Source organism: Cavia porcellus, unplaced genomic scaffold (assembly GCF_034190915.1).
Source record: "Cavia porcellus strain 051 isolate PalLab524CR breed Dunkin Hartley unplaced genomic scaffold, mCavPor4.1 scaffold_26, whole genome shotgun sequence".
Lineage (NCBI taxonomy): Eukaryota > Metazoa > Chordata > Mammalia > Rodentia > Caviidae > Cavia > Cavia porcellus.
The window spans coordinates 33,259,800-33,286,807 of NW_026947509.1; the positions used below are offsets into that span (position 1 = coordinate 33,259,800).

The window sequence follows — 27,008 nt, forward strand, 5'->3', positions numbered from 1 at the left end:
ACCGGGTGCAGGGACACATTTTATTTCTGAAGGGAAGACTCCTATTTCCATAGCTAGCACGATTCTGAGGCTCGCTCGCAGCACGGGAACTACAGGCCCTGCACCAGCTTCGAGCTGCCGGTCACTCATCGGGGGCAGCTTCCTCTTCCTCTTTCTTCCCTTCCCCACCTTCGCCCACATCTTTCAGATTTTGGCGTGCAAACTCCTCGAAAACCAAATTTTCATCCTGTAAACTAAAAAAAGAAAAAAGAAACAGTTTGGTCAGTACATGCTTTTGGTTTTGGTTTTGCTTTGGTTTTGCTTTTGTTTTTTTGAGACAGGCTCTCACTATGTAATTCAGACTGGTCTTGAACTCATTATGTAGTCCAGGCTGTCCTCAAACTGATGGTGATCCTCCCGAGTGTTAGGATTATAGGTATGTGCTACCACACCTGGCTGTACAAGCTCCTTTTAACTGAGGATACCTTGAGTGAAAGCCCTCGACTTGTTTTTGTCTTTTTGAGACAGGGTCTCTCTGTGCAGTTCAGGCTAGCCTTGAGCTCACTTTGCAGCCCAGGCTGGTCTCAAACTTGCAATGATCCTCCTGCCTCAGCCTCCTGAGTGCTGAGATGACAGGAGCATACCATCTCCAGCTAAACCTCAATCTTTTTACACCAAAGGAACCAAACAGGGTTCCCGGAAATGGAACAGGAGACCTCAGGATTTTCCTTTAAAAGCTTTTTACTAAACAAAAGTCAGAGAAAAGGCAATCATTCACAGAGGGAAAAACCAGCAAAACTGTGGGTGCAGGCACCTAAGTCCTTGGGAACAGAGGGGTACAAGGGACATGCACGGACACTCCGAAAGGGGGGTCATGTGGGAGGCAGGCTCACAGGACACAGGGAACTCGGGGTGGCATTGACTAGCTTACCCGTCCTTTGCTGGAAGCACCAATGAAGGCATGAGGGAGAGGAAGGGAGAGAAAGGGAGGTGGGTTAACATCAGGTCTGGATGGCAGCACCTGGACATCTTTGCCTTAGCATAGCATGGTTTGAGAGGTCAGAGGGCGTAGGGACGCATCATGCATGATTATGGTTTTGAGGGGTTTTTTTTGTTTTTTTTTTTTTGTATTTTTACCGGTACCAGGGATCGAACTCACAACCACAGGCTTGCAAGGCAGGTGCTTATGCCGCTGAGCTAAATCCCCAGCCCTGGTTTTTGTTTTTTGAGGCAGGGTCTCACATGGAACTCAGGCTAGCATTCAGCTCACAGTGATCCTCCTGCCTCAGCCACCTGAGTTCTGGGGCACCAGTGTGCACCACCACACCAGGCTCTGCCTTCAGTTTTGTTTTGTTTTGGTTCCAGGGATCAAACTCACAACCTTGTGCTTGCCAAACAGGTGCTTCTGCTGCTGCACTAAGTCCTCGGCCCATGCTCTCAGTTTTTAAGTGTCAGTTTTCTCCCTGTGGTGTGGGACTGGAACCCAGGGCCTCAGGTCCACTAGATCAGTGCTATACCACCGGGCCACAGCACAGCTTCACCTCCAGCAGCCCCACTGCCACCAGTGATGTCACCTCTAGCGCTCTTTTCAAAGGGTTTCTTGCTACACACTCTGTGACCCACAGAAGTCCCAGTCACCACACCGCAGGATGAGGAGCTCCAGGTGCCATCCCCTCGGGCTCTCAAGGGTGGGGGGCACCTGGAGCTCCTGTCCCCCAGCACCCTGGGGCAGGGTGTATACTGCAGCTCAAGGGCTGCACCTGGCCCCTCCCATTTCGGCTTAGGTGCACCGCTGACCCCCAAGGCCAGCCTGTCTTCCCGGGGTTTGTGTCCCCAGGTGACTTAGTCTCCGCAGTGCCTTTTGCTGTTCTTTAGTTCTCTGCCCACCTGTGCAGTTCTGGGGCAGGCAGGGGCCCTGCGGGGGATCCAAGGAGCACATCATGGTTCCATGTGTGCCTCTGCTTTTGTGTCCCTGGCCCCCTGAAAGCCAGCACGGAGAGGGGACTCTGGAGGGCACAGTGGAACCTAAGAAAAGCTGACCACTGACAAGAAAGTCCCAGCAGCCCACAGTACTATGGGGGATGGCACACTGACCAGACCTCCGCCCTGCAGCGGTGACCGCAGCAGGGAGAGGCAGTCGCACCCCAGATGCGGGGCAGATGCTCTCTGGAGGATGATAAAACTCACTAGCGTTTTGTTTTGCTTTTGTTTTTTGCTTTTGTCTTTTTGAAACAGGGTTTGACTATGCAGTTCAGGCTGGCTTCAAACTTAGAGGGGTCCTTCTGCCTCAGCTTCCCAAGTGCTAGGAGTACAGGCGTACACCACCACCACGCCCAGCCTCGCAAGCAGTTTTACAGCACTTCACAGGGACAGAGCCTTGTGAGCAGACAGGAAAGACAGGAGACACAAGATGGGGTCATTTAAAAAAGAAAAAAAAATCAGATTATTTGTGCATCTCAGGGAATCAGAGTTCTGCGCTCCCAGAGGGACTTGTCTTAACTCTTGCTCCCTGAAATAAAATCTGTGTCATCCTGACTCCATGAGATGTCACTGTAAGGGCTATGAGGCCCGGAGAGTTAACATGTCAGAGGTGGAAAAGAAAAACTCCACCACTCCCTAATTAAGTCAGAAGTCTGTCTAAAAGCCACCCAATAGACCGTGACCTGTCCTCAGGTGAGTGTCTTCCTCAGTCCTTGACAGAAACTAGGAAGCACCTTAATCTCACAGAGTTAAACCCTGTTTTCTGGTGTATTTCAAGATGGCTTGAGCTGGGTTTTCCTGGATTGTCACCCTAATTAATTCCAAAGAGATGTCTAAAAATAGTAAGTTGATGCTTCAAACATAAATGAATCAAAAGTATATGACTACCCTGTATTTTCCCCCCAGGAGGAAGAAGCTTTTGGAAAAGCATATTAAAGATTTGAATCTAAAATAGTTGGAAAGATGCTGGGCACAGTGGCATGCACCTATAATCCCAGCACTTGGGAGGCTGAGACAGGAGGACTTCTGGGAGTTTGAGGCCAGCCTGGGACATACAGTGAGTTTAAGGCCAGCCATAAACTACATAGTGAGAGTTTGTCTCAAAACAAACAAACAAAAAATTGGAAAGAGACAAAACCTAAAATGAATATGGGGATTTGCCCCAATATTTAAATGAAATTTCATTATCAATATCAAAAAACTACTTTAAAAATATAAGAAAAATAAATCCTGAAGGTTTATACCACTTTGACTTAAAATATTCATTACCTAACTATGGAGAGGTCATCCTCAGATGGGTTCACTTTTTTCTCTTGTCCACCAGCCTGCTTTCATCTACTGTGAAGAGTTTTTCCTCACAATTTCTGAGGTTACACCCATTTCTTTTCTGCTGCCTTGTCTGCTTTTCTGTTTGGTAATGGGGACCGAAATAGGGGTAGAGGGGTCCCACCATCAAACTACACTTTCAGCCCTTGTTGTGTAATTTATTTAGTTACTTTTGTTTCATTTTGTGATTTTTTGAAACAAGGTCTCATTTTGTAGTGCAGGCTGGCCTTGGACTCACTAAGTCACCCAGGCTGACCCTCAGACTCAATGGAGTCCTCCTGCCTCAGCCTCCCAAGTGCTGGGATTACAGGTGTGAGCCACCATGCCCGGCTTGGCCCATGTGTTTATAATTCAGACACGTGGAGGTGTCAGGAACCTGGCCTGACCCCATCTTGGTGTATTGTCTGTATTCTCACCACCACTGCCACTTGCAAGACATATTTCTCAGCTTCTAGATGACTGTTAGTGTTTCCAAGTGAACTATGAGAGTGTCTTTTTTTCCCCAAATGAAATACAACAGCCTCAGGCTCTCAAGTTTACTGTCATCTAAATCATCATTAAATCTAAATCCAAACGGTTGGCAGCAGAGTTCCACTTGGAAATCACCCCTGAGAACTCCGCTGAGGCAGCCTTGTGCAGGATCAGCCAAGCTGTCCTGTGGCCACGTCTACCAACCAGGATGCGCTCAGTACAGAGCAGATCCCCCAAGTGACACCTGGTTGGCGACTGCCATACTCAGCAGTGCAGTGGAGAAAGACTGGGAGCAAAAATGTCAGAAACCTGCCCAGGGGAAGAGCTGGGGACAGCAGCATGACTGACCTGTGTCCTCCGGCTGGGGATGCATGAGGCGGAAGGGAAGCTCGGTGGCCACTTCGCTGGAAGAGAAGGATGCAGACTGGTGAGTACACACACGTGTGTACACACATGCGTACACACGCACTCGCATGCATGCATGCACACAACTATAAGTCACACAGCAGAATGCTGTGACCACAAAGACTTGCAAAAGGTTCTCAGGCCCAGGGCAAAGGACAATTCAGTGAGATTCCCAAGAAAAACAAATAAAACAGAAATCAGGAAGTGGTCAAGCAGGAATTTGAAATGCAATCCCTGGAACGCAATCCAGGAACTTCCCTTTGGCCTGGCTGGGCTGTCCTCGCCCTCCTAGGTTTAGGTTTCCCATAGCCCTGGTTACTAGTTGCAGTGACATGGGCTGGGGATTTAGTTCAGTGGCATAAGCACCTGCCTTGCAAGCACGTGGTCGAAAGTTTGATCCCTGGTACTGATAATAAATAAATAAATAATTAATTAATTAGTTGCAGTGACACCATCATGTGTGAAGAGATGAGGTGAAATCCCAGAGGATAGTTCTTAAAACTATTCTTTGCGTGTGATTGTGGTGGTGCACACCTGTAATCCTGGCACTTGGGAGGCTGAGGCAGGTAGATCACTGCAAGATTGAGGCCAGCCTGGGCTACAAGATCAGTGCGGGCAAACCTAGATTACATAGTGAGGCCCTGGAGAGAGAGAGAGAGAGAGAGACAGACAGACACACAGACAGACAGACAGACAGAGAGACAAAGAGAAAGACAGACACAGACACAGAGACAGATGTGTTGAACAGAATGAAGAGAAGTATAGTGCACCAAATTCAGCAGCTAAAGGGCTTCAGAGTGACTTGGAATGAAAGCAAAAAGAATTGAGGAAGGAAGGCGGGCAGAGAGGAAATCTGGAGAGAGGATGAACAGAACGGTGGGGAGGGGAGAAACAGAGGAGCCCTGCTCTACCCCAGGCCGACCTCTGGACAGAGCACAACTCTTAACAAAGCCCCAGGTGATGCAGGGAGGAAGAACAGGTATGACCTGGATTTCTGGCAAAGGGAGACAGGTGATAAGGGAAGAGAGCCTCCTCAGGTCTCAAACATTTTGTTCGTTTCATCTTGTAAGACTTTGAACTTGTGGGGCTCCTCCTGTCTCAGCCTCCTCAGTGCTGGGATTATAGGTGTGTGCTATCTCAAGTATTTCTGAACTTATCACTTCTTTGTGCAAGATTTAAAAGACAGATGTCACTCTTAACACCTGCCAAAAGGTGAAAACAACCCAAGTATCCACCAACAGATGAACAGATAAACAGAAAGTGTTCTATCCATATAGGAGAATATTACTCAGCCATGAATAGGAATGAAGGACTCGTATATGATACAATGTGGACGAGCCTTGAACACGTTAGCTAAATGAAGAAGCCAGTCACCAAAAAGCCACAGATTCCATTTGTAGGCAATGTCCAGTATAGGCAAATCCAGGAGAGGGAAAGCAGAGCAGCAGTTGCCGGGGTGCAGGGAGGGGAAATGGCCCGATCACATCACGGCACGGGGGCAGCTTTCTAGGTGGTAAAACTGCTCTGGGTCTAAGCAGAGGTAGTGGTTGTAAAAGACGGGGAATACACTTACTACCACTGAGTTGTGTACTTTGAAAGTGCAAAATGGTAAAATGGTATTTGTGTTTTGTACCACACACACAGGAAAGACAGCTGTGTAAAATGTGCAGCATTCCATGTGTGAGTTGTGCGAGTGTGTTTGTGAGTGAGTAATTTGTGTGTGAGTGTATGTATGTGCACACATGGTCAGCAGCCAAGCACATTTCGACACACCCAGAGGCAGTGGGGACCATTCACCACACCTCTGCCTGGGAGCCAGACCTCCCCAGCTGCCGTCGGGACTCCAGCCTGCTGGCCCGGGCACCCTGGGAATCAGGCAGAAGCAGGATCTGGAGCAGCTTACCTGGAGGTGAGCTCTCCCAGAAAGCTAGGAAACAAAATGACAGCTGTGAGCAGGTCCCCAGCCACCACCTGGCTCCACTCTGCTCCTCCCAGCCACACCACCTGTCCTCAGTGCCTCGAGCTGACTCCCACCTTCCAGCACCTCGGCGCCCCTTCACCTCTGCTCCATTCCGCCCCCCGTCCCCTGTGACTCCCTCGCCTGCTCAAGAGGATCCTCAGGCTGGAGCGCAAGCCACAGATTGAGTTTCCCAGCCCCTGTGACCCATGGGGCTGCTGTCTGCAAGAAGGGTAGCTGGGTAGCTTCCAAATCCAAGGTGCTCTTTTAGCAGGAGGTGCAGTACAGTGTGTAATCCTCACGCACCTGTGCACAAGCGCTCAGCCATTTCTGAATGACCCACAGTGCCTAACACTAGAGCACGTGTGTAAACAGGTGGTAGGCCACGCTGTTCGGGAAAGGAACAGGGAACAGCCTTGCTCCACACACATTTTCCCCAGTGTTTCCTGCTGGCTGAATTGGTGGGAATGGAACCCCACGAGACAGAGAATCACCTTTCCCTCCTGCTCAAAGCATCTCTACCCCACTTCTAGGTCTTCTTGTGGAAAAGGCGAGAAAGTATAACCCATGCACTTTTTGCCTCGAGTAAAACTGAGGGACCCTCCATTTACTTAGATATGTGGGCCGTGGACACAGGAACCCATGGATGGTCGCACAATGGAAAGCAGAAGAAAAATAAAAACTCAAATTTTTTCTTTTCAGTGAGATTCAGCAAATGAAGAAATTGGTTTCAGTACATAACAGAGGAAGTGTGTCTTGCACTCTGAAACACGGGCACTCCTGTGCGCAAGGAGCCCCCTGGGGTGCGGGTACACACGGGTGGGAGGAAGGGTCCCGTTTGGTAGCCAGATGCCTCTGAAGTCCCCATCACTGAGAATTCCCTGTGGAATTCCCTCGGGCAGGCGTCACCGTCTTCCCGAGTACTGTGTGACATCTGGCTACTTTGACTGGGGTAGCCCAGGAGATTCCACCCATGTGCACACGCAAGTCCCCTTTCTCCAGAGTGGTGGCCAGAGGGCGCGACTTTCCCAGTCGACTGTCCTTGGCAGACTCAGGGAGCTGACAAAGAGTCCTCAGAGAAGGGACAGTGAGGAGCACAGGCAGGGACACTTACCCCGACACAGTGAGCTTCACCTTGATCTGGTAGGACACCAGGATGCCCAGCACGGTGCGGTCTATGCCCTCCTTAATGCTGCATGACAGGAGGGAGAGAAGGGTGAGGGACACCATGGAGAGCAGTATCCAGGAAGGGACCAATCATCTCCAGCACCGGCGACCTCTCCCAGGCTCCGGGAGACCCAGCGTTGACACCCTGGCATGTGGAGTCCTACATCACCCCTGCAGCAGCCATCACCCCTGCAGCAGCTGCCCAGGGCAGAGCGCCCTGTGAGCTACTGTCTTCCCAGACCGGGCCGTTGCTGACCAGTGGACCCTGCTCTGCCATGGACGGACTTAGGGACCTGGGCAGGACTCTCACTGCATGGCAGCCCGCCCTGCAGTAACCTCCTCAGCTGTCAGGCGAGGCAGGCACCGCCTCCTCACCCGAGTGCCTGCGCTGTGCATGTTTGGGAGCCACTTGGTACACTCTAATAGGGCACCTCTGTTGCTGTCCTGCTTGTGGCACCCTTACGGGGTCTTGGGTATCAATTTCCCTGTCTGTCTCTCCCTCACGATCACACTTTAAAACCCAACACCACTGCGTGTCAAGTTATCCTCAGACAACCCGCCAACCGCTGCCAGGTGTTCGCTGTGCTGGGCACCCCATGCCCCACATTGGTCCTGCAGTGTGAGCGGCTGAGCTAAGGCTCTCACAGTTGCCACGGAGATGGCATGCTGGGCACGGAGGGACCCCAGTGCATTACGTGGGGAGAGGCCTCCAGCCAGATCTTGGCTCTTCCCCAAACCTCTGAGCTTTCCGATAGCAGATTCCCAGGCATGTTGATTTCAAAGCATCCCTCTGGGCAGCACTTTCTTTTGTTTGTGTGGGTTTGCTTTGTTTGGTTTTTTGAGACAGGGTCTATAGCCCAGGCTCAAACTCATAGAAACCCTCCTGCCTCAGCCTCCCAAGCACAAGAGGACAGGAGTGCACCACCATGCCTGGCTGTGGAGCTCTGGAGCTCTGGAGTCTAAATGCCCTGCAGCCATTCCTCACCCTCCCCGGCAGGAATGAGTAAATGTGTGAGCGCAGCCAACGCCAAGGTTCAGTTGTTCTGTGTCAGGCACTGCACTCCCCTCGGGCTGTCTCAGCCTGTGTCACTGCTCCAAGCTCCTAGAGGTTGGAAGTGTCACCACCCCTACTTAACAGTCAGCTCAGCTCACCCACCCAGGGTGCCCCTCAGGAGGTGCGGCTGAAAGAGGAGGGCTTCCTGGGGCCCCCACACCTGCTTCATGTGGCCTCCAGTCACAGGGACTCACATGGTGCTGGAGGCCAGGTTGGTGTCCTCGTGCTTGATCTTCCCATCCAGCGCAAGGCCTCTCCGCTCTCGGTTGTTCGCCAGCAGGGGCAGCAGTGTCAGAGTCTTGTTCAGGGTGCTGTTTGGAGCCACTTTTTCCCTGTGGGAAGAACATGGGAAAATTTACAACCCCGCAGCTGGCCACCACGGTATCTATGCCAACCCCGGTGGCCATGTGTTTTTGGTTGTGTGTGCTGGTGGCACAGACACACCCACATCCCCATCCCAGTGCTGGGACAGAGGAAGGCAGGGTGTGGCCTGGGACCACTTCCTGAGCATGGTCTCTGAACAGCTGGAATCCCAGTGCCTCTCCCGGAGGGACCTCCCTGCTCCATCTCCTGAGGGAATTTAAAGCAGCTGCTGGCCTAGGCCACCTCTGGTGCCTGCAGGAAGTGCCTCACAGAACTGTGCCGGAGCCGGAACCCTCCCACCTGCCCCTCCAACGAGCTGGATTCGGGCAGCAGCAATGACAGAAGCAGACACTGCCATGGAAAGGTGGCTGCAGTAGGAAGGCACCTTGGCCATGGGCTTGGGTGGTGGCCTTTCCTGCCGCAGAGCTTGCCAAAGGATAGGCCAAGGTCCTGGGGCCACTTCCCAAGGCCTGCAGGATTTGGGAGTGGGCAGTAGGCCGCAGCTTGGAACCCAGCTGCAGGAGGCCTGAAGCCCAAGGAGCCACCAGATCAGGGACAGGGGTTTGTGTCCTGCAGCCTTCTGAGGGACCTGCTAAATTGACCAGAAACTGGGACCTGGCTCAGTTTCCAGCCTCCCTCCTGACCCCCAGGGATCTCAGAACATTTTCCAGGCTCCCAAGAAGCATTCCTGTTACTGAGCATCCACCAACAGACCTGCCAGGGCCAGGACCCCCAGGGCCGGAGAATGGCACAAAAAGCTAGCAGTGAGCTATGGTTCTTTCCTGCTTCCCTTCGTGGCAGGCCTAGATCTCAACGTAAGGCTGAAGGTGCTTAGAGTAACAGTTCACCTTCAAGTTACCTTTTAAACATCATGTAACATTATCTCAGTGAATCGGTTTCTCTTCTTCATCACCAATCCCTCCCTGCCACGCCAACCCTCTGCTCATCCTGGGGATGATTTTTACACACACACAGCTTAGCACAGGCCAGCTGAATAAGGGGAGAGGCACTTCCCGGTAGGGCATAATCTTCCTCCCTGGCTTCCTAGGAAATGAAACTCTCAGACCTCCTAGCACAAAGCGAGACCCTGCAGGACTCCCTGTCTGTGGGAGGAAGCCACGGTGGGCATCTTGTTTGGTTTCGAGTCTATGAGATGGACAGAGTGGGGGCCAAGAGTGGAGCTGGCTCCCTACTCTGGTCACTGGTACACGGTTTTCAGATTGAAGCGAAGATCAAAAGCCCGCACCCCCAGCCCGGCTGACTGCGGAGGGGCAGAAAGGGCCTGCTGTTCCCACCGGGAACTTCCCACCCTGAGTGTTGTCCTCTCCTCAGTGGTCAGCATGGGTGGATCGAGGAGCCCAGTGACGCTGACCTTCCTTGCCACCGGAGATCGAGAAAAGGGGAAGAAAGTGAAAAGCTGGGGTCGGGCCAGGCTTGCTGGTTCCCTCGTGGTCTGAGCAAAAGAGGAAGCTGACAGCAAAGGAAGGCTACCAGCCCCGGAAATGGAACCGCAGCTGCTACTTACTGCACCTCCTCCATGGCCACAGGCTTGATGTAGTAATCGCTGGAGTAGAGAACCACATTGGCCACCTGCTCCACTGCAGAGGGAGGGGGAGTTGGTGAGCAGCACGGACCTCGTCTACCCCGTGCCCCCCCCAGCGCTCCCCCCACCCTGTCCCTCTTTCCAGGATCATGGCAGGGCCACGCCTGTTGGTGACCACTTTGGTCTGCTTTGGCTTCTCTCAGCTCTTGGCTTGAACTACAATCTCCAACTTCTGTTTTTGGGCTACTTCTGTTCCCATCACCTGTCAACTATGCCAACCCTCACCCAGGAAGCAGAATTACGATAACAACTCCTGAGAGCTAGTGATCTGCCCTTGGGGTCCATCAAAGGCAGCCTTGTGGCTCCCATCAGTGACCATCGGCTCTCTGCCCACACCCGGCTCCTTCTGACAGCTCCTGTGTATTTAATGAGTGCTGCCCTGAAGCCTCCAAGCTTTTTAGAAACTGGCCAGAAGCAGGCAGCATTGATTGTGATGTACCACGATGGAGACTGAGCCTGGCTTCCTAGGCTCAAAGCTCTGCTTAGCTATTAACTGTGGGCAAATGACGTAATTCTTCTAAGCCTCAGTTTCCACATCCATAAAATAGGAGTGATTATCACATCTATTGGGAAGTTATGAGGATTGAAAAATGACTTAAAAAGAAGAACCAAGTTATACCATGCACAGGTACAAATCCCTTAAAATGAAAGTAGTCATTATGTATGCCTAAAATGTACCAATACATTTAATTAATAAAAAATAAAATAAAATAAAATTCAGCAGCATGTGGTGGTGCATGCCTGTAATCCTAGCACTTGGGGGACTGAGGCAAGAGGACTATTATGAGTTCAAGGCCAGGCTAAACTACATAGCGAGACTCTATCTCAAAACATAAAACAAAACAATAAAAATGAAAAAAATAAAATCAAATTCAAAGATGAAAAGACATAATTTGAAGCATTCAGCAGAGAGCCCAGCCTACAAAAACCTACTAATATTTTGTTTTAAAAAACTTCTTTAGCTTGTTTCAAGGTTAGTGGCTTCACTGTTAGGATGAATTCACAAAACTCTTGAGAAACAGAAATAAGGATACTTTACCAACCCTGCCCCAAAGCCTCGTATTTGGAAGGTGACTGGGTTATCAGGCTCACAGCTGAATGCTACTAGGAGGCGGGGCCTGATGGGAAGAGGCTGTGGGTGTGACCCGGGAGGGCGTGGCCCAGAGAAGGCATGGCCCTGGAGGCTTTATCTGCCTCTCTGACTCTCCTTTCTCCCTCTGCTTCCTGTCTGCCATGCAGCGAGCAGCTCTCCTCCTCCGTACCCCTGGGCCACACTGTTTCTGCTTTGGAGTCTGCCAGCCTTGCACTGAAACTGAACCAAAATAAAACCTCTCTTCCTTGAAGTTGTAGGTGCCAGGTATTGTGTGCCAGAGACAAGAAAGTGACTAAGACACTAATATACAACAAAATTGCAACTTAAGAATTCCTATTCAAAAACTTCTGAACTTCATCAATGATGGGCATGCAGGGAAACAGGGAAATGATGCAGGACACTGTGCTTTGTTTTTTGTTGTGCAGCTTTGACTCCCACAGAAGGGGAGCTATGCCGAACACAAGTTTACTTTATTTGGCTGTGGCTCTGTAGGCTGGGGAGGCCAAGCAAGGGACTGGGTCCCAACATAGAAGGGGCATCACATGGAGGACAGGTCACACAGAGACAGAGCGACGATGCTAGTCGGGTCTCTCTTCCTTGCTCTCTACTCCTGATCTCAGCTAACCCTAATTAATTCCTAAAAGTCCATCTCTGGATATCACTAATGCTTAGATTTGAGGATTCAGTCTGGTAGTACATGAACTCTTGAGGGACACAGGCCACAGCAGGTACTCAGGGAAACCAGCCAACTTGACTGACTGGGCTGCACCCCATTTTAGCACTTTGATTCCCACATCCTTTGTTGTGGACAAGCTGACCTGACCCCTTGAGTTCACAGCCCTGAGATACTTTTGTTTTTCTTTTGTACCAGGGATTGAACTTACGACCTTGCATTTGTCAAGCAGACACTTACACTGTTGTGCTAAATCCCTGGCCACGCTGAGATATTAAAAGTCTATTTTTGCATTTGCCATTGAGTGTTTGGGTTAAATGTAGGGCCGGGGATGTAGCTCAGTGTAGAGTCCTTGCCTAGCAAGTATGAAGTCCTGGGTTTGATGCCCAGCATTGCAAAAAAAACCCAAAAAACAAAAAACTGAACTCAGAGGTCACCAACCCAGGTCAATCCAACCTATCTGTTTATGCAGCCTGTATGTGACCTACATTTTTATGCCTTTTGAGCCAAAACGAGACCAGGGTGTCATCCATGGTGATAAAGTCCTTCACCACCTCCACAGCATTTCCACAAGGAGCCTTGGTTCGGGGCCCACGAAGCCTGGAGCGGTGTCCATGATTTAGGGGGATTTAGCACAAACCTCCACATGTGCTTTCAATCCTGTGCTTTCAATACTTGAGCTAGTATTATGCTCACACTCATAATACTAGCTACATCTGTCAACAAAAAGTATAGCTTATCCTCAAAGTAAATCTCTCCCCTTGCTTCCTGCGAGTCGTGGCATCAGTTCTGGTAGGCAGGCACAGCATGGAAAGGAGGGAAGATCACCCATGAGGGACACTGTCCCAAGACCGAAGACAGCCTTGCATGGGCATGGGGGTGAAGGAGACGACAGACTTTTCAGTACAGGGCTTGAACCCAGGGTCTCCTGCATGCCAGGCAAGCATTCTACCAATTGAGCTCTGACCCCCTCTTTGTTTTGGAAATGTGGTTTCACTAATTCTCCAGGGCTGACCTCGAAGTTGTGATCTTCTTGCCTTGACCTCCCGAGTAGCTAGAATTACAGGCCTGTGCTACACGCCTTGCTGATGTGACCTTTAAGGTCAGTCTCCCTCTAACGCCTTGCTCCCTCTGACAACGGAGACAAATGAACTATTCCAAGGACCCAGAAGGGCCTTATCAGACCAGACTGATCCTAGACATTCTAGAACACGGCCCTCCAGTTCTGAAGAGAGGGTCCTACCTAATACTTTAATCTTCTTCACTGTCTTCTCTGTGTTATTGGTCACAGTCACAGTGACAGGGATTGGTTCCCCATGGAAAAATACCTGAAAAAGCAAGAAAGAAGTCAGCAAAGGAGGATAGTGTCGCTGCAGCTTTAGCTTCAGGACTAGCCGTTGGTCAACACTAGGCTTCCGCTGTTGCTGCGCAGCTGGGGAGCACGTACCTCTTTGCTGAGGGAGACAGCGAGGTTCAGGGGCTTGTCTGACATGAAGAACTGCCAGGAGGCCTCGGCGCAGGGCTGCGGGCCCATCTCGGGTGGCGCATGCTGCACCTTCCGGATCAGAAGCCGCACAGAGCTCCTGTGGGGGAGGTCCCGCTGGAACCCTCGCCATGCTGAAGGGACCCCAGAGGACTGGGAGGGGGTATCCTGGAGGACCTGGGCTCTGGCTCACCCACCAGTGCCCATGCTGGGTGGATGTTGGGGCGTGGTGCCCCCCCCAGGGTCTCTTTCACCCTGTCAGGTGACCACTCAGCCTCCTTGGTGAGGCATGGACACACGGTGCAGATGCCTTCTGTGACAGGCTTCAGAGTTCCATGTAAAGGTGACACGTGACTGTTCACACTCAGACATGAACGCTGAGTATGTGGAGGGATGGGAAGGACTGGGCGAGGGGGATCTAGTTTGGGCATGTAAAGAAGAGTGAGGGCTAGATGTGGTGGTGCACACCTGGAATCCCAGTACTCAGGAGGCTGAGGCAGGAAGATCTCTATGAGTACCAGTACCAGGCCAGCCTGGACTACATAGCCAGACGTTGTCTCAAAAAACCAAAAACCACACACACACACACACACAGACAAAGTGAGCATGGGGAATTGCTCAGAGCAGAGGGCTTCTACTTACTGGGTAATGTATGGGGTGAAGGAAGAATTTTGAGGATTGATGTCATTCTGTTTGCACAACACTGAATGTGCTTGAGGTTACGAGTTGTATGATTAAAGTGGTAAACTTTAGAAGGAGACGTAAAAAGATGGTGGTGTGCAACATACGTGTATGAACTCCCCACAGGGAATGGAATCCTCATGTACTATATGCAAGTACTGACAAAAATGGAAATTTTTTTAAAACCGAGAAATTAAAGAAAAAAAGAGAAGTTGGGCATGGGCATGCGTGCCTGGAATCTCAGCACTCTGGGAGGCTGAGACAGGAGGATCCTAAATTCAAGCTTGGCTTTACCAACACAATGACCTAGCTGTCTTACAATTTAAAATAAAATAAACAGTCGGGAGGTGTACTGAGCACAAAGGCCCCAAGTTCAACATCCTGTGCTGCCCAAAAGAGGAACAGAAGGGATCCAGGCACCTTTAGGGGCTCCGTCCTTTTCCACCTCTTTTTCCTCAGTGAGCCATGGCTGGCCCCCACCCCGAGGGAGACCTCCTCCCCCACATCCACCGCCAGCCCATCCTTGGGTCCCCCCTCCACCCTCTTACTTCTTGGGGATTTTGTCCTCCTCCACATCAGGGTTGTCCACTGCGAATGCTTTGACCTCGAAGTCGACCCCACAGCTCTGTTGGAGCAGGAAGCCAGAGCACTCAGCTGGCTCCCCAGGAGAGGCACCTGCCTGGAGCTCAGTTGGAAGGCATGGGGAAAAACCAGGGAGAGAGGGTCCTGGGGCTGCAGGAGGGCAGGTGTGGGGTCGGAGGGATGTTTGTTTGGCTTGGTTTTTTGAGACAGGATCTCACTGCGTAGACCAGGCCAGACTCCAACTCACATAAACCCCCAGAGTGCTGGGATCTCAGCGCCTTGTCCTTTTTTTTTTGAATTTTTGTCTTTTTGGGACAGGGTCTCACTATGCAATTTAGCTGGCCTTGAGCTCACTATGTATCCCAGGCTGGTCTCGAATTCACAGCAATCCTCCTGCATCAGCCTCTTGAGTGCTGGGATTACAGGCATGCACCATCACAACCCAGCACTTGTCCTTCTTAAACTGAACCCTGTAGGGGCTTCCCTCTTCCTCTGGCTACTGTGCAGGGTGTGGGGACTTGAGGCTGACAGACCCAGGCGCCATGAGGGAGGTGGCCTATGAAGGTTGAGTGGGGCTAGGACCTCCAACCCCAAAGCCAAGCATGGCCAGGGTAACAGCACCCAGTACCCGTAGCTCACCCAACAGGTAGGAAAAACTAGAAATGGGATTTGGGGCGAAACCTCATTGGTAATCACCCTTACAGCATCCACGGATTAAGCAAGTCTGTCAGGCAGCTGAAGCCTGGGTGTCACTTCCTGCCCCCTATGCCCCTGTCCACTGGGCTGGCTCTACACCGTCACCACCACCCCGGGCCAGTCAATACAGCCATAAAGGCACAGGGCCAATGTCCCTGGTAACACATGACCCAGTGACTCCAGGTTCTACAGTGGGACTCACAATTTACGGCAACTCTAAAGTCCAGTGGAAAATAAACAAATTTTCCATAATAGGAATCTACTTTTAAAAGTCCATTGAAGCCATGCATGGTGGTGCACACCTGTAATTCCAGCACATAGGAGGCTGAGGCAAGAGGATCGCCATGTGTTCTAGCCCAGGCTGGGCTACTTAGCAAGACGCTGTCTCAAAAACAAATGAACAAACAAACAAAGGCCACTGAAAGAACACAGAACAAAAGCATCTGTGGTGTTTCTTCTTTACCCACCTTTCCGGTATCTTGCGGAGCCGGCTGCAGCATCACGGAGCAGGGCAGGTAGTCAGGAAACTGCAGAAAAACACAGAGAGAAAAGGGTTCTCTCAGAGGGAGTCAGTGTGTCACTATCAGACAGGATGGGAAAAGCTGAATAAGGGCAGGAGGCAACTGAGTGGCCTGTACCGTGGATGCCCAGAGGAGTGGGTCCTCCTCTGGCTCGAGTTTCCATGTGTTACAGATGCACAGATGAGCGTGCACACAGGTGCCTGTGTCATGGAAATGTGGCCAAGGATGAATGTGTCCTCTTCAGAAACCCAACCTGATTTAGAAAGGGTGTAACTTTTTTTTTTTTTTGAGACAGGCTGCCTTGAACTCATGGCAAATCTCCTGCCTCAGCCTCCTGAGTGCTGGGATGACAGGTGTGAGCTACTATACTGGGTCCTGTTATTTTACATCATGAAAGTTCTGTGCTATCACTTTTAGGGCTTTGATAACACAGAGTGTAGCTGGCCCCTTTTCCTTTTGTGGCCTTGATTTTCTTGCTATTATAGACAATGCTACAACAAAAAATCCTTCTTTAAGGGCTGGGATTTAGTTCAGCGGTAGAAGCACCTGCCTGGCAATCACAAGGTCGTGAGTTCGATCCCCGGAACTAAAATAAAATTCTTCTTTATTTTTTCACATTCTGATACATGTTTATGTGTTCTCACTTTAAACTGCCAGCAAAAGCACATGGCAGTGCTCAGGAGCAAGAATATTTTTTTAAAAATTCATGAAACAATCGTGAAATAGAATAACATAGTACTTATCATGTTCTCTCTCTCCAGTCAGGGTACAGTTCATCGGTATTAAACAGTGATCACCACCATCTACCTCCAGAAGGTTTTCATGGCCCCACACAGAGCTACAGCCACTAAACCTCAATCTCCTTGGTGTGGTTCTGCAGGCCCACAATCCTGGCACTTGGGAGGCTGAGGCAGGAAAATCACTATGAGTTTGAGGCCAGCCTGGACTACATAGTGAGTTCCAAACTATGCAGTGAGTCTCAAAAAGGAGGAGGAGGGCATGGAGGAGAAGAATGTGTGGTAGGGGCGTGGAGACACCCATGACTTCAGGAGCCTGTGACATCAGGTGCCAATGACGTCAGGCTTCCCACGTGATGTTGGAGCGCTTTATGGGGGCACCCTGACAGTCAGGTCTCCTGGCTGAGAGGTGCGGTTGGAGAGCACAGGGATGGAGTGAAGGAGACCCACTGAGGCGTGGGTGAGGCTGAATGAGGCTGCCTTGCCAAGAACTCCAGGGGTCATGAGGGCGGGGATCACTTCTGCCGGTTCTTTTTATAGCTGGGCCAGCAGCACATGCTCATCTAATTAGGCAGTCCGGGGAAGGAAACCATCTAAACAGCAGCTGGGAATGATGCCTCTGCAGGCAGACGCTATTTTCAAGGCCTTAAAAAAAAGACAATCACAGAGCCAGCCGTCCAGAGTCTCCCACAAGGGTGCAATTTGCAGGCCACTGGATGCCGCGGCCTTCCTCTCCCCTGGCCCCGCCTGGCCGCTCACCGTGAGCAGAAAAGGGTACGTGTTGCCCCCCAGCTTCTTCAGCAGGCTCTCCTGCAGCTTCGTGGGCGCGCTTGCGGCCCCCGCAGGCGGATACACCTGGGTGCGCGTGAAGTACAGGTCCCGGCGGAAGCTCAGCCCCATCACGTCAATGTCCTCCTGGCCATAGCGGAAGGCGCAGGTCAGCGTAACGAACACTGGGGACAACAGGGGACAAGGTCAGCCTGGTGCCCACGGTGTCACCCCAAAGTCCAGACTTCCGTGTCTGGAAGGGCTGGGATCAGATAGCACTGTGCAGGGGGATTTTAAAAATAACACACTGAATGTCTAAATAAAAAGGGATTTAAACTGCATTTCAGTAAAAACTCGTTGCTTGCTGTGAATTCCCCACCAAATTCCTCTTCCAACACGCTGTCTTTTTGAGACAGGGTCTCGATATGCAGTTCAGGCTGGCCTTGAGCTCACTTTGTAGCCTAGGTTGGTCTTGAACTGGCATGTATCCTCCTGCCTCAGCCTTCTGAGTGCTGGGATTACAGGCATGCACTACCACACCTTGCTACTAATTTTTTAAAACTCAGACATTAATCATAGTTTTTATTATGTTGCACATGAGGCCCACACATGTTGGAGCCCTCAGCCCTCAGCTCAGGGTTCCAATTCATTACCCTACTGAGAAGTGTCACAGGCACCTCCCTTGTGACTACTTTATGTGGCCGGGATGGTAGGACTCTGGGGACAGACAGCACAGTACCGCCCACCTACTCCCTCTATCTGCCAGCTCAAGGAAGCTGAGAAATGGTGCTGGCTTGCTTGGCTTCTGGGGGAGGAATCCTAGATGAAGTTAAGGGTTAAGGTATGAGCAGGAGCACGGACGTAGGGGCACACACCTGTCATCCCAGCCCTCGGGAAGCTGAAGCAGGAGGATGATCAAGAGTTTGAGGCCAGCCTGGGCTACATAGTGAGCTCAAGACCAGGCTACACTGTATCGAGACCCTGTCTCAAATACTAACAACAATAATAATAGATACAGTACTTGACAAAAAATGGAAAATGTTCCAGATGTCTGCTGGAACCAGACGGGCTGAGGGAAGACCCAGAGAGTGAGTGGAGAGACGAAATCAAACCCCAGTCTCTCTTTCCACTCCCTCGGTGCATGGCTCTGGAATCTTCTAAGCACTATGTCACCGCTTGTGGAAGCGCCGAGTGACTGCTGACCCAGCAGACCAGCAGATCTGTGTGCAGGTCTGTGATGCCCTTTGGGGTGGAAACACAGAGCCCGCGTCCCTCAGCGCAGCTCCGAGGGCCGGCCACAGCCTCTGCACATCTTGCTTATGAAGCCTGTCTTTTGTTGCATAGCACCCTCTGTTTATACGGCACTGTAATGTGCTGTTTGCACTGCACAGCACAGTGCTGTAGTTTACCTGGTTGTACGTTACAGTATTGCATGTAAAAGGAATACAAATAAAACCAGGTGTGGTGGTGCAAGGCTGGCATCCCAGCACTCAGGAAACCAAGGTGGGAGGATTGCTGTGAGTTTCAGTGAGCACAAGGCCAGCGAGCTACACAGCGAGACCCTGTCTCAAAAAAAAAAGTTACACAAATAAAAGCAAAGTCATTGAACTGGAGTTTCCTTTGACCGCTTCTTTGTTCTGAATATTGTAACGTACAGACTGCATACAGTTCCTCGTTGAGCAGCCAACTCACTGAACAGCCTCATTGCAGGAGCATAACTGGGCCGTTAGTGTGTGCATCCGGAGAGGCCCCAGGTCAGCCCGTTCTCAGAGGCATACCTTGAATCCATTCAATTCACCTTATACAGTTGTCACTAGTAATAAGTGATGTGCCACACACCAGTGCCAGAGATTGCAGGGCACCGTGACACAGGGGCTCAGAACCAAGGGCAAGGGGTTGGGGTGCGGGGCATGTAGGGTGGACACCGACTCACCTTTCTTTCCTTTCACGAGCTCCGGGTCCACGAGTACAACTCCATCTATGCCAGAGGGAGAGAGAGTGAGAGCGACGTCAAAGGAACCAGAAGCCTTCTGGAAAATTAATCCAGTGCTTTTCCTCTGCTTTCCTTTTCTGGGGTACTGGGGATTGAACCCATGCCTGCTGGGCACCGCTGTGGCCCTGAGCTACATCCCTGGCCCTTTTAAAACACTGTTTTGACTGAGCTCAAAGTGAGTTCAAGGGCAGCCTGAAGTACATAGCAAAACTCTGCTCAAAAAGACAAAAATAAAATAATTTTTATTAGCCAGGTATGGGCAATCTTTTTGTTAATTGCTTATTTGTCCTCTATGTCTCCAGTCTAGGAACTATCTCTTCCTGTCTTTTGCTAATTTTCACAACTGGATTTTGCCTCTTTGTTTACTGTTGGGCCCTGAGAATTTTTCATATATTCTAAAAATTACTCTTTTGTCTGGTTCTCTTTAAAATTATTTCCAGTCAGCCGGTGGCACCTCGCTGGTATTTTAATTTACATTTCTTTAATTAGATTCCTAGTGAGGCTGATTTTTATTTTTAAGTGCAAAACTAGCAGCTGCCTGACATAAAGGAAAACTGGAATTAAAATTTTCCTCCAGGCTCACTGTGGTGACGCATGCCTGTCATCTCAGCATTCAGGAGGCTGAGGCAGAAGGACTGTATGAGGTCAAGGCCAGCCTGGGCTACACAGTGAGTTTAAGACCAGTCTGAACTACATAGTGAGACCCTGTTTCAAAACAAAATTAAAAACACCATAAATAAAACTTTACTCCAAACTTTACTTACCCACAGGCTCTACCTTGCTGATATGATCGATATAGTCTCTCTTCCCCAGGTAGATGGTCACCTACAGGAAGAACAAGGCAGCATCCTAAATGCCCAAAGGCCACTCAGTTAAGACATCCACATTAAAAAGTGACAACTCCCAAGCTGGGTACGGTGTGGATGCCTGTAATCCTAGCACTTAGGAGGCTGAGGCAGGAGGATTGCCATGAATTCAAGGTCACCCTACATAATGAGTTCAAGACCAGCCTGGACTACATAGCGGGACCCTGTCTCAAAATAAACAAAAAAAAAAAAAAAAAAAAAAAACAAAAAACAAGCTGGGCATGGTGACACAGGCCTGATATCCAGCACTTGGGAGGCTGAGGCTGGAGGATCACAGCAAATTCTAGGTCAGCCTGAGCTCCATGAGTTCAAGCCTGCCTATCTTAAAAATTTAAAAAAAAGTAAAATAAAATATAAAAAACAACCACCACCATCTCTTTTCATGGTTTTTACTTATTTTTTCTGTGCTTGCCAGCAAGCGCCTGCCACTCAGCTGCAGCCCAGCACTTTCCATGGGTGGTGAAAGCTGCAGGGGACTTCCGGTTTCAGGTGAGCAACCTCTGTCCTCAGCCCTGTGTGTGCCCCACGGACGCCTCCCACACTGCAAGGTCCCCTTCTTTCTCTATCAAGCTTAGGTCTGACTTCAGCCAGGTCATGTGCTCACCTCTCTGCTGGCTGGAGGAAAGTTATGCTTAAGTAGGTGGATTGCCACTGCCCATTTGCACATGCGATGATGATGATTATTATTATTGGTACTGGGTATTGAATCCTGCCGGGTCTTTACACCGAGCTACAGCCCCAGCCCTGTTTTATTTTTTACTTTGAGACAGGGTCTCACTAAGTCTCTGTGTTGCCCAGGCTGGGCTTGAACTTGTGATCCTTCTGCCTCAGCCTCCCAATGGGCTGAGATTCAAGCAGGCGCCACCACAACCAGCATGATAAGGCTCTTCTTTCCAGCCATAGATGCGGAGCTCCCCAATCCTTGTAAGAATTGCCAGACTAAGCAAAGAGGTCGGAGTCTACCGGAGCGCCTGGAACCCCAGCTCATGCGCTGCCCGGGTTGACCAGAAGGAGGTGACAGAGCCGCGTGGGCGAGGACAGCCACGATCTTGCCCATTCACAAGGTCGCTTTCTGGGTCCTGCAGGACAGAACGGCTGCTCCCGCTGGGGCCCGCGTGGGGCGAACCCAGAGTCCTGCGTGCGTCTCGCGGCCCCAGGCGTCACCTCGCTAAGGCACGGAGACACAGGGAGGGTGGTGGTGGCGCGCGCAGCCCCGCTGGCCCCTCTTGTTCTGTTCGCTCCTCCTCCGCCAGGCAGCACAGAGTGTCCTGCGTCTACTAAGTCATTTGCATGGCTCATGCGCCTTAGTGGCCTGGGCGCGCCAGGGGCTGATGTCCGGGACACGCACCACCGGGAAGCCCTGGCCCGCGTCCTCCTAAGCACCGCGGACGTCTCTACTGCTCACTCAGACCCGCGCTAGGACCTGGCACCCTGCCGGCTGCATCGCCCCAAGGCTTCCCCAGCCTTGCGGCTTCAGATGAGCCAGCGGAGGAGAAGCAGGCGGGGAAGCAGGTGTCTCTCCCCTGCCTTACTGCTCTCCACTCCTTACCCCTGCAGCCCAGGGAGGTGCCCCCAATCCCATGTGATCGCTGGAGCTCTTTCTAGTGACCTCTTCCACTGGCCAGGCTTAAGCAAACACTTCTTCCCTGCAGGGACCCCTGCACATTGCTACCTGTGGATGGGGCCTGGGGCTGCTCAGTCCCTGTGGGATGATGTCAGAGGCCTTGCATGAGCCCGAGCAGGTCCCTCACCCTGAAGCCCCAGACCCCCCAGAGCTCCCTTTCGCCTGCCCTGCCCTACCCTGGGCCCTGGATACAGCAGCCAAGCAGCGATGTCCCAGGCACCTCTGCTTCTGCAGCAGGCAAGACCCTTCAGCCTCATTTGCACCTGGTGACACCATATGACACCCCGTCCACATTTCCGGGCACACCTTAGCCTCCATGCTCCTGCGCTGCCCACTCTGGCCTTTAGGTACTTCAGGGGCACCATGCCCTTTTGACTGTAACACTTCATTGCCTCATCCCAGCTGTGCGAGACAAGAATTAACCCTGTGTTATAAAGAATCCTAGACATAGATCATGTTAGCAGCAAGTGGAGGCTGGTTGAGCAAGAGGAAGCCAGGCAGGCAGCCTCTTTGTGGTGAGGCAGTAGGGCTGGAGGGAAAGTGGGACGGAAGAAGGGAGGGATGGAAGGGAGTGTTTCCTTCTCTTTAAAGCTTTGGGTGTGAGGGGCCCCCAAACAAGTGGCAGGTCACAGATCAAGGCAATAAGTAGCAGTGACCTTGGAGCCAGGGCCCACCCCTCTGCCAAACTCAATGAAGGGGAAGGGTGGGGGCGGGTGGAGAAGATGGTGATAACACCTCAGGCTGCTAGTGCCCAGTGCAGCAGCTCCTCTGTAACCTTTGCCAGTCGTGTTCAGAGTCCATACCGCCCTCAGGCTGTGTGCCAAGAGGACTCAGCCCTGGGCACGAATCGATTCCTGACTGGTGTAGGGCGGGCAGTTTACCTGGTTTCAACCAATGAAGGGAAAAGTTGGAAGTCAGCCAGGGCTTCGGGAAAGATTCCCAGCCCCTCAGGGGACCAGGAATCCACACTCTGGGTACCACCAGGGATGGTCTTTAGATGGAAGACCAGGACATCATAGAAGAGAGCAGGGTACAGGGCATTGCTGAGAAAGGACCCCGAGTACACCGTGTGCTGCTGACTGATCATCACCCTTGAGCCAGGAGCTGATGACCCCCACAGTGACCAGTAGAGAGAAAACTGGGTTTAAAGATGGCTAAACCAGGCATGGTGGTGTGTGGTTGTAATCCCAGAACTTGGGAGGTTGAGGCAGGAAGATCACCATGAGTTTGAAGCCAGCCGAGGTTACATAGGGAGACCCTATCTCAAAACACACACAAACAAAAAGAATAATAATAATAATAAAAGGAAAGCAGGTTCCTTTCTGCTATGACAACTACTTTTCTGCTAGAAGTTGAGCTAAAAATGAGGGCAGGAGAGACTCGAGTAGGGAAAGAGCAGAAGGAACAGGAGGGCACCCAAACAATTGCCCCAAAGAATCAGAACTTCTGATGAGAATGAGAAGTTGCCCAGCCAAGAAGGAAAGGGCAGCGAGGCACGGTAAGGACTGTAGGGCTCCTGTCACACCAGCGTGGGCTCAGCTGCCAGCCAGTGGAACAAACCAGAGCTGCACTGCCCAACTCAGTGGCCACCAGACAAAGGTGGTCTTGGCCATCGGAGGGGACTCGTGCTCTGAAGGCAAAGCACACGGCACATTTCAACAACTTAGCCAAAGAAGCAAGCCATGCTGGGAATTTCTGTATTGTTCACATATTGAAAGGATAGCTTGTTTGTCTGTAATCCCAGTACTCAGGAGGCTGGGGCATGAGGATTGCTGTGAGTTCCAGCCCAGCCTGGGCTACAAAGTAAGTTCTAAGCCAGCTTGGACTACACAGCAGAACCTTGTTTCAAAAAGAAAAAAATAAAAGGAATGACAGTTTTTTGGACACACTGGATTAAATGAAAGGTATTATTCAGATGCATTCCCCTTGCTTCCTCCTGCCTTTTTAATGTACTTTTAAAGTTTGAAGTGGTGTCTATTTCTTGCATGGGATGTGGCAAGCTAGACTCAAGGCCCTGAAGCGGCCTTCCAGAGGGGCAGGGAGACCTGGCCCGCAGAGATGGGTGCCCGGCCCCACCAGCCATGCAGCATACAGACACACAATGGGTCCAGCAGGTCCGGTCACTCACAGTGAGTCTCGAGTGAGATGACCGGTGGGAGAATCAGCCTGTAGGAGCAGCAGCAGCCTAGAAGCAGCGGACAGTGATGGGGGAGAAACACAAATGACACAACAGGAGGCAGTTGAAGTTCTTCTTTGTTGTTGTTTTTTATGACACATGGTCTTGCTTTGTGGTTATTCCTTGAACTCATTACACAGCCCAGGCTGGCCTTGAACTTGCAGGTGATCCTCCTGCCTCAGCCTCCTAAATGCTGGCATTATAGATGTGTACCACCTTGCCCGGCTAGCCAAAGTTCTTGCCCTACCAGAAACACCCAAAGAATGTTTCTTGATAAAACCAAAGAAAGCAAGAGAAGATGTGCCAAAAAAAAAAAAAGAAAAGGACAGAAATATTGATGTTCTTGCAAAATCAAAGCCCAAAACAGGGCCAGCTGAAGACCTAGAGAAGCTGATGAATGACTATTAGAGCAGCAATCACTCAGTGATGGAATTAGAAGGACCGAATCTCCCAGACTTCTCTTTACTCCAGGCAAATGATCTGACTCAGGTTTTCATCATGCCTAAAAGAAATTTGTCCTAAGTGGTAAAATTTCAGAAGAACCACAGTGAGAAGAAATCAGTCCTGATGCCGACCATCTGTGGCTCTATGATCCAGGCTCTAGAGCTCACTGGGTGGAAGATGGCCTCCAGAGGGGACAGCAAAGCTAGGACATTGTTTGCAAAACCCATAAAGGTCAGGAGCAATTACAGTTGCTGGAGAAGTGTGTGGGACCTGGCAGTAGGAACTCCAGGGAGACCTGAGCGCTCGTTAAACAAGGTGACCTTAACTTGAGGCCCTTAATGTTTCTGATCCCCACCCAACCTTTGCTTTTTTTGAGACAGAGTCTCACTACGCAGTTCAGGCTGGCCTTGACCCACTGTGTAGCCCAGGTTGGCCTTGAACTTGTCACAATCCTCCTGCCTCAGCTTCCCAACTGAGGTCACAGGCAGTTTCTGGTTCTTGACCAGAAATGGAGAGATCAGACGTTGAGAAGAATGATGGACATTCCTGAGATAAGAAAGGTGTTTGAATTTCGAGAATTGAAACTACTCAGCCTATGCAAGTCAGATCCCTGAAGCTGGGTTTTTTCTAACTCCAGATCCCGGTGAAGATTTCAGTTTTTACAATGGAATTTGCATCCTATTTAATGACTCTGTGGGGCAGCACACACTCAGTGAATCAGCCTTATTTTGTTACGTTAATTACATCACCAGATGGGAATGTTTGCTGGGGGTCTTTGAAAGACAGCAATCTGTCTTTTTGTCTGTTTCCTTGTTTAATAAGAATCACCAGTGTGTGTGCGTGTGCGTGGGTACCATCGGCAGTCCCAATGGGCATCATTCTTGCTAAATATGCCTACTGCAAAGTTTCTAACAATTCTAAGCCACAGTGCAGAACTGTGGGACAGAAGCAAACTGTCCTGAACCCCAGCCAAGGAGTGACACATGGTGCTGGGTAGATGTGGAGACGGGAAAGCATCACATTGGTACCACATCCGGGCTTTTCCCAGGCAGGGACCATAACAGACTAAGGGCCAAGCAGGTCCCGGGTGTTGACAAAACTGGGTCCGATACTGCAGTTTATGGGTTCAAGGCTAGGAAACAAGGTGAAGTTGAGGAGAGGATGTGGGCTCAGAGAGATGAGGAGAAGATTGAGGGCCGAGGCACTCAGGTCTCCTTGGGTGGAAGAGCAGCTCTGTTTCTGCCTTGTTTATCTTACAGCCCAGAAGAAGATGGAGAATGGACACAGATTCCCAGCATCTCATAGAGTTTGCTATGGATCTTGTCTATACTCGAAAAGGTCCCATTTATTATTATTTTTTCCATTTATTAATATTTTTACGATAGATTCCACCAAGTCACTACTTCTGTACTACTTACCGATTTGTCCCTGGAGACTTTCTTGAAGATGACGTGTGACTTGTTGGACTTTGTGCTGGCTGCCATGTTGCCTGTCCTGGGCAAGTTCTTCCCCTCTGGAATGTATGTCAGGGATCAAAGGGCTGGGAAGAGGTACACAGTCCTAAACATAAAGACGAGAACATTCAGGTACAACACCTGCTCGTGTCATGCGGGGCACGCATTGGACCTTTCCTTCATGCACATTTGAAAAAATAAGGTCTATGGTCCATTTGCACGTCACTGTGCTGTGTATTCTTTAAGTGTTTTAGTTTTCGTGTTAAGTTTCCACCATCTCTTAGCGAACCTCACCAGGAAGTCCAGTGACAACCCAATGAGAAGGTTTGCTACTCTGGGTAACCTTTGGTGTCATCGCACTTGGGTAGAAACCAAATTCTATTATGAGCAGGTGTCATGGCGAATAAATCAGAAAAAAGTCCTGAAGCCCATGCTGTAACCACTTCACAGTTTTCCAGAACCATGAGCATCTCCCAAGCACGATCCCACAGACCCTACTAAGTCAAGCTGTCTTTTCCTACACTTCCGTTCCCTCTACTTAGTTTCATGGACAATTAAGGGGCACCTTAGTGATCTCAAAGGAGAAGCTCTTGAAAGCACACAGAAGGAGAAACCAGGGTAGTCTGACCCCATGACAGCTTTCCCCACTCCTGCCCTGGCTTTCTGAGAAAGTTTGGGTCAAAGTGGTCACATACCTTGTAAATTGTCACCAACCAGACAGGATGCCAGGAGAGTCCTTGACCCCACAGAGGCACGAGCGAGGGCCCCAGCTGAGGGACGTGGGTGGGGAATTTGTAGGGGATCTGCAGAGCACAAGTCCAGGACTCAGAGTCTAGAGGCCAAATCCCATTTACTGAGCAGCGTGGAATTTGGATTAGCTCAGAGAGCGTGGACTGGCGGTTTCAGCAGTTC

At 50.7% G+C, this 27,008-nt stretch overlaps 1 protein-coding gene and 1 pseudogene across 2 annotated transcripts; one reads left to right on the plus strand and one right to left on the minus strand.

The window, feature by feature from the left end:
* Sag (S-antigen visual arrestin) lies at positions 1-27,008 on the minus strand. Of its 2 annotated transcripts, NM_001173086.1 has the most exon segments (16): positions 7-233; positions 911-920; positions 4,105-4,160; positions 6,065-6,088; positions 7,233-7,310; positions 8,534-8,671; positions 10,228-10,300; positions 13,315-13,399; positions 13,519-13,654; positions 14,784-14,860; positions 15,981-16,040; positions 17,531-17,724; positions 19,473-19,517; positions 20,297-20,357; positions 26,061-26,202; positions 26,792-26,951. In NM_001173086.1, coding segments are annotated over 15 exon segments (1,215 nt in total). In that variant the 5' UTR covers positions 26,127-26,202; positions 26,792-26,951; the 3' UTR covers positions 7-121.
* Positions 22,111-25,289, plus strand: LOC111758124 (uncharacterized protein C3orf26 homolog; annotated as a pseudogene).

Bases quoted from the DNA above. Each gene is read 5' to 3' on its own strand.
- Sag (XM_063236616.1), bottom strand. From the start codon at position 26,126: ATGGCAGCCAGCACAAAGTCCAACAAGTCACACGTCATCTTCAAGAAA. The intron at 13,655-14,783 runs GTAAGAGGGTGG...CCTCCCCCACAG, and splicing joins GAGGACAAAATCCCCAAGAA to GAGCTCTGTGCGGCTTCTGA. The intron at 6,089-7,232 runs GTAAGTGTCCCT...TTTGTTTCCTAG, and splicing joins GTGAAGCTCACTGTGTCGGG to CTTTCTGGGAGAGCTCACCT.